At 45.5% G+C, this 10,759-nt stretch overlaps 1 protein-coding gene across 5 annotated transcripts in view; it reads right to left on the bottom strand.

Moving 5' to 3' along the window:
• Positions 1 to 10,715, bottom strand: part of ZMYND12 (zinc finger MYND-type containing 12) — a 39,788-nt gene extending 29,073 nt beyond the window's left edge. For 2 of the 5 annotated variants that reach the window (XM_058552118.1, XM_058552117.1), the window contains exon 1: positions 10,346 to 10,506. In XM_058552118.1, coding sequence (XP_058408101.1) covers positions 10,346 to 10,455 — 110 coding nt within the window. In that variant the 5' untranslated portion in view covers positions 10,456 to 10,506. Of the gene's footprint in view, positions 1 to 10,345 lie in introns of all 5 variants that reach the window. The other 3 variants (XM_058552119.1, XM_058552121.1, XM_058552120.1) reach the window with 3 other exon arrangements.
• Positions 10,716 to 10,759: the final 44 nt, after the last annotated feature.

A 10,759-nucleotide genomic window follows, 5' to 3' on the forward strand; every position in this document is an offset into this window, starting at 1 on the left:
TCTTGAGTCATCCCTCTCTCCCAAATGAATGATATCATCCCAGAGCCTATTTCCTGGCCTTCACAGGCATTAACCTCCTTTGAAGCCTTAAAATTTGCTTTGTCCACACCTTCAGCTCTTGGCTTACCTAATTTTGACAAACCTTTTCATCTATACTGCCATGAAAATAATGGGATTGCTACAGGTAATCTAGGACCGTCTTTTGCCTCTCAGATATGTCCTATAGCATATTTCTCATGCCAACTAGACCCTGTGGCATCAGGTGTGCCCCCATGCTTGTGTGCGTGGCTGCAGCTGCCACCCTGATTGACAAAGCCAGTACTCTTACGTTAGGCTCTCCCACTCATCTCTATGTTCCCCACGCTATGTCTGCTATTTTACAAGTTCATGGGATGCAGCATCTCTCTACACAGCGACAGACCACCTATGAGCAGGCTCTTTTGACTAATTCTTCCGTCACCGCACATTAGTGTAACACTTTAAATCCAGCTACTTTATTACCCCTCCCTGATGATGGACAGCTTTACTCTATTCCACATGACTGCCTTACAACTATAGAATTGGTCTCACAGCCACAAGAGGATCTCTCAGACATCCCTTTAGATAACCCAGACTTACCACTATTTTGTGATGGTGCCTGTAAATGAAATTTCTGTGGAAACATAATAACTGGTTATGCCATACTTTCCCCCTCATGAAACTTTTGAGGCATATTCTTTACCCACTGTAAAATCAGACCAAGGTGCTGCACTCATAGCTCTTACTAAAGCTTGTACCTTAGCAAAAGGGAAAACTGTCACTATTTACACAGACCTCAGATATGTTTTTGGAGTTTGACATGCTGTTGGCACAATTTAGAAATCCGTGGATTTCTGACTTCTGCAGGTACTTCTATTGCTAATGGGCATATATTTGCTGCCCTATTACAAGCTTTTCACATCTCTTCTAAAATTGCCATTGTTCATTGTTCAGCCCATACTAAGGAGACAGATGCTCTATCTTTAGGAGATGATAGAGCTGACAGAGCTGCTAAACATGTAGCTCAAAACAGACCTCCTTATCCTTTTTCCACCCAATTTTTAAACCTGCCTTAATGCCTAACTCATATTATTGAGTATCAGGCAAATGCCCCACAATCTAAAAAGGACAATTGGATAAAAAAGGGTGCCAAACAATGATCAGGTGGATTATACATTAGGCCAAATGGACTTCCTGTACCTCCTTACTTTTGGCTTTTTGGCTTGCACTTATCTCCCACCAAATGGGACATACGTGCAGCCGGGGGATAGTCAAGGAACTAAAAGATAATTGGTTTTGCCCTGGCATCCACAAAATTTCTGAACAAATTATTTCCCAGTGCACTACTTGCAAATCTCACCAGATTTCTGGGAGAAATCAATATACCCCAGGACGTCCTCCTAAGCCCACACTGCCCTTTGTGGCACTCCAAACGAATTTTATAGATTTGCCCCCAGCCTTAGGCTACTGTCTAAGGGTACTGGTTACTGTCAGCACAATTAGTGGATGGACTGAATGCTGTCCGACTAGATGTGCCGATGCTACAACAGTGGTAAAGAAATTAGTAACTGAAGTTATTCCTCGCTTTGGCATTCCTTTATGGACTGAATCAGACCAAGGAACTCATTTTATAGCAGACATAAACCACTTGCTTGCAAAAACTCTGGGGTACTCATTAAAACTTCATACACCATAACATCCTCAATCATCAGGGCAAGTAGAACATAAAAATCTTGACATAAAAAAGACTTAAGAAAAGGTCTGTCAAGAAACTGGACTTAAATGGCCAGAAGCTGTGCCCTTGGCCCTTATAAAGATCTTGGATTGACCACACCCCTTTTTTTTTTTGGTGAGAAGATTGGCCCTGAGCTAACATCTGTTGCCAATCCTCTTTTTGCTTGAGCAAGGTTGTCCCTGAGCTAACATCTGTGCCAATCTTCCTCCACTTTGTATGTGGGACGCTGCCAGTGTGGCTTGATGACCGGTGTGTAGCACCGCACCTGGGATCTGAACCCAGGAATCCCGCGCTGCCAAAGTGGAGTGTGTGAACTTAACCACTACACCACGGGGCCGGCCCCCATGGATTGACTCCTTTTAAAGTAGTTTTGGACACCTGATGCCTACTGGCATCTCTAAACCTTCCATTCCTGGGTTAAGTGAACACTATAGGAACTTAAGTGAACAATTTGATGCTATGACTAGCTATATACAAGAATTAACTAGCATACTTGAAGCACACGGTCAACAGGTAAAAGAGGCATGGCCCCCACCAACTGATAAGCCTTGCCATCTCTTTCTATCAGGAGAGCTCAAGGTGGTTAGAAGAAAACACGTGCCGTCACCTTCCTGGGAAGGAGCTTATAAAGTACCACTGACCACCTACACTGACATCAAAATAAAAGAGAAATTCTTCTGGATCCATGCAAGCCATGCCAAAATAGACCTAGTACACACCTCTTAAGGACCCAGGACAATTGGGAGACAGTCTCCACAGGTGACCTTAAACTAAGGATTTCCAGGGCCAATTCCCAGGCCCCAGAAGCAGCTGGCACCATAAAGTAGACAGCTTTTCCCAAGGTCATGGATCAAGAAACTTTGCTTTCACCTTTCACCCCAGCTCCCCTCCTGCTTTTAAAACTCCCTATACACACACTTAAAAAAAATAACCCTTTCTTATTAACGAATATTTTTTAAATCATCTATTAGAAGGCTGACTAGAAACTGCTGGTCTCTACCCACCCTACTTCCCCTCTTTAAGTTTCCACTACAGGCTCTTTTCCAGTCTGTGTCCTACTCTTACTATTCCTGTCTTTGTCAACAGGTCAAGCACAGACCAAACACCTCCTTATGCCAGTTTACCAAACCCTGGCCACACTAACTAATCAATCTGACTGTTGGTTATGTCAACATCTAGATAGTGCAAAAGAACCTGAACTAGTCTTTGTTCCGGCTGAGGTGAACACCTGGTGGACCAATATGGAAGATGGATGAGCACAGGGTATGATATCCACAAGAAAAACATCATTCTGCCTCTTCTCCTAGTGAGTCATTTGGGCCCCAGAAAACCTCTAGAGAAGCTGAAAACAATCAAGACTCCAAAAGCTCAGGAAGAACCTTTGACCTTCCCCTAAACCGCCTAAAAGAATTTTAGATAGAAGGGCCTGCCCCAGGAAGGAGCTATCACCACAGGTAACTCTAGTATCATATGAACTAGGTGTGGTAGACAGGGAGAAACCTAGCAAGGCCCATTTGATCAAAGTCCTCTCTGGGTCCCATTGTCTCTAGATGGCCCAGCAAACGTTTGTTTACCAGACATTAACTCTTTTCATCTCCCTGTAAATTGCCTTCTTTCCATTTGAAGTCCCAGATCTCTATTTCCTTCTCCTTAGTCCAGAATGGCATATATACCTCATTTTGCCTGTCATTGGAATTCTTCTTCCTGCTGTGAATTCTCTGTGCACACGTACTAAACTTTGATTTTCTCCTGTTAACCTACCTTATATCATTTTAATTATTTGACCAGCCATAAGAACCAGAAGAAGAAGGGGGGAATTTTCCCCTCCTCCACAATCTCAAAGCATTTCCTAATTTCCCCTGTGATTTCTTCTTTAACCCATTTGTTAAGAGTGTGTTATTTCCACACATTCATAAATTTCCTAAATTTTCTTGTTATTGATTACTAATTTCATTCCATTGTGGTTGGAGAAAATACTTTGTATGATTTCAATCCTTATAAATCTAGTGAGACTTGTTTTATAGTCTACCATATGGTCTATCCTGGAGAATGTTCCACATGCACTTGAGAAGAATGTATATTCTACTGTTGTTGGGTAGTGTTCTACAGATGTCTGTTAGATCTAGTTGGTTTACAGTGTTGTTCAAACCTTACATTTCCTGCTGATCTTCTGTCTAGCTGTTCTATTTATTATTGAAAATGGGATATTAAAGGGTCCAACTATTATTCTTGAATAGTTTATTTCTCCTGTCACTTCTGACTGTTATTGCTTTATGTATTCTGACACTCTGTTGTTGGATGCACACAATCATGGGTTTTTTTAAATTTTTCTTTTTTTTTATTTTTCCCCCAAAGCCCCAGTAGATAGTTGTATGTCACAGCTGCACATCCTTCTAGTTGCTGTATGTGGCACGTGGCCTCAGCATGACCGGAGAAGCGGTGTGTCAGTGCGCGCCTGGGATCTGAAACCAGGCCGCCAGTAGCGGAGCGCGCGCACTTAACCGCTAAGCCACAGGGCCGGCCCACAATCATGGGTTTTTGTATTTCTATTGCCAATTACATATTTTTACTTAAATGTGAGAAAGTTAACTGTTTCATTCCACTTATACATATTCCAAAACAGATAACAATAACCTAGGGCAGGGGTCAGCAAAGTTTTTCTATGAAGGCCCAGATAGCAAATATTTTAGGCTTTGAGAGGTATATAGTCTCTGTGGCAACTACTAGACTCTGCTGTAGCACAAAGCAGTCACCGAGAACACACAGCTGGGTTCGAACACTCTCTCTCTTTCCTTCCTTCTGGGACAATAGAAACGCAACAAAGTATTTTCTTTATAAACTGCGACTGCTATTACAGAAATGACATAAAGCATTTTAAAAAGTGTTTTTGATAGAATATTACTGTAAACAAATCAATAAAAGCACTTAAAAGCCAGGATATAGAAGTAGTTGAGTTCCACAGGGTATTTATCAAATAGGGGCTTGTTGAATAATCGTGTGAGCAATGGAAATATTAACTTACTTAACTGACTGAACTTTTGTTCCACTGAGAGCATTTGACATATCTTGCCTTTCTAAATAAAGTGAGCATTATTTACATATTCGTGAGCTCTCTTATTCACCTGTCTCACTCCTAACACTCAACACAGGGCCATGCATAAAAGAGCTGAAAAATATGTTTTCAACCAGGGCTCACAATCAAGTAGCTTGTGAGCCAGACATGTTTTGTTTGGCCATTATCACATTTTTTAAACTGAATTCGAATGTCTTTAGGCAGGGCATTCATTCTCCAGTTCACCACAGATCCTACTGTTTCTAACTATTGAATACCACTTCACTGTTTTCTCTTCCTGCCTAGTGAAGGCATTTTAATTTGTGCCCCGTTATGTTAAATAAAAGGAAAAATTATTGCGAAATACTCTTATCCATATGCCATGATTTTCTAACCTATGGTACTGAAGCCTCTTTTACCTGTCAGTAATTTTTGAGTGTGTGCTTTAATAAAATTGCTGTTTCTTAAAAATGTTCTATTCCCTGGGAACATTCTCACAATCCAATACAGAATGATATGCACCAGATTACACAGCGTGTATAAAATAAATGTATTTACAAGAAAAGAATATAAGGAAATTCACCAAAATGTCAGGTTATTTTTTTGTGTGTGTGAGGAAGATCAGCCCTGAGCTAACATCCATGCCAATCCTCCTCTTTTTGCTGAGGAAGACCGGCTCTGAGCTAACATCTATTGCCAATCCTCCTCCTTTTTTTTCCCCCAAAGCCCCAGTAGATAGTTGTATGTCATAGCTGCACATCCTTCTAGTTGCTCTCTGTGGGACGTGGCCTCAGCATGGCCGGAGAAGCGGTGCGTCGGTGCACACCCGGGATCCAAACCCGGGCCGCCAGCAGCGGAGCGCGTGCACTCAACTGCTAAGCCACGGGGCCGGCCCATAAAATGTCAGGTTATTAATCTCTGGGTTATGAGTTTATGGATGATTTTTTTCCTTACTTTTTGTATTTCCAGTTTTCTGCAGTGAGCATAAATTATATTTATAATCAGGAAAAAAATCCTTTTGCAAAAAAATAAACTTTCATAAATTCAAATTGACTGCTCTTCATGCTCTTTAAATTTGGGATGAAGAAAAAGAATATTTATTGAGTGCCAACTTGGTCCTAGGCATGGTGCTGGATACTTTACATTCAATGACGAAAATCCTGAGAGGAAAGGATATTAATGTCCCCATTTTTGAGATACAGAACAATTACTTCTGTTTTATTTTACGGAAAAATCTTGAAATCTCTAGGACACAAGGATATAGAAATCTGGAGAAAAGATGGAGAAAAAAAGAGAAGACCTTAAAGAGAATTAAAGGCAGTGAAAGAAGATAATGGAGGATAGGGCATAGGAAATAATAATTTATTCAGGTACGTTCATCAAATATTTAGTTTCAACCATTTCAAGACACTTTGCTGGTGACCATGGGGTATACGCAGATGGATGTGACAAAGACCAAAAGACAGCATACATATGACAGTTCTTCTACACACATTCAACATAACATCCTGCATTAATGGAGCATAATAAAATTGAGACAACATGCTCCCCAACAACTAAAACGAAGAAGGGAAGTAAGAGTCGTCTGAGAGTACAGAGTAACTAGCAAAGTGAGTTGAGAGGAAAAAGGAATTAACTCTGGCTGGAGGGATGAAGGGGACAGGGGAAGAGGGGGTGGGATGAAGGGGACAGGGGAAGAGGGGGTGGGATGAAAGGGACAGGGGAAGAGGTGGAGGGATGAATGAGACAGGGGAAGAGGTGTAGGGATGAAAGGGACAGGGGAAGAGGGGGTGGGATGAAGGGGACAGGGGAAGAGGTGGAGGGATGAATGAGACAGGGGAAGAGGTGTAGGGATGAAGGGGACAGGGGAAGAGGTGGAGGGATGAAGGGGACAGGGGAAGAGGGGGTGGGATGAAGGGGACAGGGGAAGAGGTGGAGGGATGAAGGGGACAGGAGAAGAGGGGGTGGGATGAAGGGGACAGGGGAAGAGGGGGTGGGATGAAGGGGACAGGGGAAGAGGTGGAGGGATGAATGAGACAGGGGAAGAGGTGTAGGGATGAAGGGGACAGGAGAAGAGGTGGAGGGATGAAGGGGACAGGGGAAGAGGTGGAGGGATGAAGGGGACAGGGGAAGAGGTGGAGGGATGAATGAGACAGGGGAAGAGGTGGAGGGATGAATGAGACAGGGGAAGAGGTGGAGGGATGAAGGGGACAAGGGAAGAGGGGGTAGGATGAAGGGGACAAGGGAAGACGTGGAGGGATGAAGGGGACAAGGGAAGACGTGGAGGGATGAAGGGGACAGGGAAGAGGTGGAGGGATGAAGGGGACAAGGGAAGACGTGGAGGGATGAAGGGGACAGGGGAAGAGGTGGAGGGATGAAGGGGACAGGGGAAGAGGTGGAGGGATGAAGGGGACAGGGGAAGAGGTGGAGGGATGAAGGGGACAGGGGAAGAGGTGGAGGGATGAATGAGACGGGGAAGAGGTGGAGGGATGAATGAGACAGGGGAAGAGGTGGAGGGATGAAGGGGACAGGGGAAGAGGGGGTAGGATGAAGGGGACAGGGGAAGACGTGGAGGGATGAAGGGGACAGGGGAAGAGGGGGTAGGATGAAGGGGACAAGGGAAGACGTGGAGGGATGAAGGGGACAGGGAAGAGGTGGAGGGATGAAGGGGACAAGGGAAGACGTGGAGGGATGAAGGGGACGGGGAAGAGGTGGAGGGATGAAGGGGACAGGGGAAGAGGTGGAGGGATGAAGGGGACAGGGGAAGAGGTGGATGCTCATATCAGGCAAAGGGGTCTAATCTCTCCCGAGTGCCAGGCCTGTACTTAAAGGTGTTTATTGGCCATCTCTACTAAGCAACCTGAAGGCCCCTCAAACTCTGTGTCCTTAATCCAACCTGTCACCCACCACTTCCTCCCTCTGTGTTCCTTGCCCCAGTTAATAGGTTTATTATCCATTCAGAAGTTCATTTATTCAACAAATGATCATCGAGTGTCTGGTATGTGCGGGCACTAGGCCTAGTAAAAGTCACACATATTTAACAAGTAAATACAAAAATATAAAAGTACAGGAAAAGTGAAGAAAAATGTGAGACAAAAATGAGAGACGAGTATTTAGATTGGGTTTTCCACAAAGACCTCTTTGAAGAAATAACATTTCTGAGAACCGCAGGATGACAGGGAGCTAAGAAGATTTGTGGTTGAAGGGGAGGTTCCCAGCAGAGGGAACAGCCTGGGCAAAGAAACTAGGGAGGAAAGGACTTAGCAAATTGGGACTGAAAGACAGCCTCTGCAACTACATCAAGGAAAAGAGGGGGTGAGTGTGGTGGGAAATGAAGGTAGAGCGGTAACCAGGGCTTTGTAGTTTCTGTTACAAGTTCTGAATTGTATTCTATGTGCAATGAAGAAACAGAAATGAAAACACCGATGCCGGCACTGCCCTCGTGGGGCAAACGGCCTAGTGAGGAATACAGACCATTAAACAATTGATTTCAATCCAGGTCATAAGTGTTAAGATAGGGGACCTATGAAGTGCGATGAGAGCACTGAGGAGGGACAACTAATTCAGTCTGAGGCAGTAAGTTCACTCTCCACTGGGATCATCGCAACAAGTTCTTAACCAGTTATGCAGCCTTCACTGTCTACCTTCCAATCTATCTTCCACACTGCCACCTGTCATCTTTCCTTAACACAAACGAAAGCATGTCAAAACCATCATGGCCTTCCACAGGATAAATTCCAAACTCCTTGATCTTATGTCACCATTTGGCCCTAAAATGGGCCAAATCTTCTTGATTTAAATTTCTACTACCACCTATCACAACGAGTGCAAACTTTTTTTGACTCAACCCATAGTAAGAGACACATTTTACCAGTACAAACATACATATCCACATAAAACACTAAAACAAAAAGTTTTAAGAAACAACTCAAGTAGGATTACTCTGATACTTTCTATTCTAGTCTATTTTTTTCTTAAAATGCTGGTTGTGGTTTATTCCTGACCTGCTAATGGGTCCCAAACTGCAGTGTGAAAATCGACTGCTCCCCCCACTACCATCGTCCCCACCCAGCTCTGAACAAACTCGGTTCTTCACCCTTTACCCAAGCAGTCCTGGATGCCAGGAGGGCCCTACCCTTCCTTCTTCCTTGTTCCTTCACCTAGCAAGTTCCTACTGACCTTTCAAGACTCAGCTCAAATGTGACTTCTTCAGAGAAACCTTTCCAGATACGGTCCCAGTCACCATGCTTCCATCCTTACAGGGCCCAGGGAATAGCACATCCTGAGTGATAGTACTTGTCACTTGTCACGTAAGGTGTATTATAATGACTTCCTTTTTTTTTTTTTTTTTTTTTGTGAGGAGATCAGCCCTGAGCTAACATCCGCCAATCCTCCTCTTTTTTTTTTTTTTTTTGCTGAGGAAGACGGCCCTGGGCTAACATCGGTGCCCATCTTCCTCCACTTTATATGGGACGCCGCCACAGCATGGCTTACCAAGCAGTGCGTCGGTGCGCGCCCGGGATCCGAACCAGCGAACCCCGGGCCGCCGCAGCGGAGCGCGCGCACCCAACCGCTTGCGCCACCGGGCCGGCCCCATGACTTCCTTTTTAAAACAAGTTAGTAGATTTCTGGACATCAGCAATCTAGATTTGTGTGTGTGTGTGTGAGGAAGATCAGCCCTGAGCTAACATCTGCCAATCCTCCTCTTTTTGCTGAGGAAGACTGGCCCTGGGTTAACATCGTGCCCAACTTCCTCTACTTTACATGTGACTCCGCCACAGCATGGCCTGGCAAGCAGTGCATCAGTGCGCGCCTTGGATCCGAACCCGCGAACCCTGGGCCACTGCAGCTGAGTGCAGGCACTTCAGCGCTTGCGCCACCGGGCCAGCCCCGTAGATGTTTTATCTCAGGCCCAAAAGAGAGTCTAATCTGCAGCAAAGGTCAGGGATTGTTATGCTGAATAAATGAAAACTGATCTCATCTTGTACTACCCTGCCCATACCCTCACCATCGTGGCTGTGCACTAGACAAACTAGCTTGATTTCTATTCCTCAAACGCATCAGTCCTTCCTCCCTCACAGCCTACATTGCCCCTCTTCCCCCAGCATTTCCACGGCGGGCTGCTCCTACTTGATCTTCAGATCAACAGTCTACCCTGAGAGGGGCTGTCTGCCCAACCTCCCATCACATTTGTCTTTATAGCATTTATCACTCTCTGAAATCATCTTGTTTTCTGTTTGTTTACTTATCTGTCTTCCGCATTAGGATGTTAGATCTTTGAGGGACATGGTGTACCCAGTTTTCCCCAGAAACTTCCTCCAGTAGAACAGTGCACAGCGCACAGTAGGCCCTCAACAAAACATCTGGTGACGAAGGAGTGAGCAGGGGAGGGGGCAGACGAGAGCAGAGAAGTCTTATGGACCCGCGTGGAAGCCACCTTGATTCCCCGGCTACGGCTCACGCGAGGCACCGAGGCCCAGACCGGTGACCGAGAGAGAGGGAGGAAGGTGAGCGCTCAGGCGCCACGATTCCGGGCCTACCAGTAATAAGTGACTGTGCAGGCCGCGCACACCCTCTCGGCGGGGGCTTCGCACACCTCGCAGCAGAGCCGGCGGCCCCTGGGCACCGCCAGCGGGTAGATCACGCTCATCCCGCAGCCAGCCAGGTCGCTCTCTAGGACGGTTGCCCGGCGAGGACACGCTGGACGTCGCCGTCACGTGACCACCACGGGGCCGCCTCACTGACATCATTTCAAGGGCAAGGGGGAGGGGCGTGACTCTACTGACCCCTAGAGTGTGTTTGTGGGGTTCAAAAACCCAAAAAACAGCCCCGCCCACAAGTCTCAAAGGTTAAACGGCCGGCAGCCTAAGTCCCCTGGAATCCGGAAATGCCTATACGGTGGCCGCTAAAAGTCAAACACGGCCAGTTCTTTGCCCAGCCCAGGAAACTAACAG

This window comes from Diceros bicornis, chromosome 13 (assembly GCF_020826845.1).
Source record: "Diceros bicornis minor isolate mBicDic1 chromosome 13, mDicBic1.mat.cur, whole genome shotgun sequence".
NCBI classification, from domain to species: Eukaryota; Metazoa; Chordata; class Mammalia; order Perissodactyla; family Rhinocerotidae; genus Diceros; species Diceros bicornis.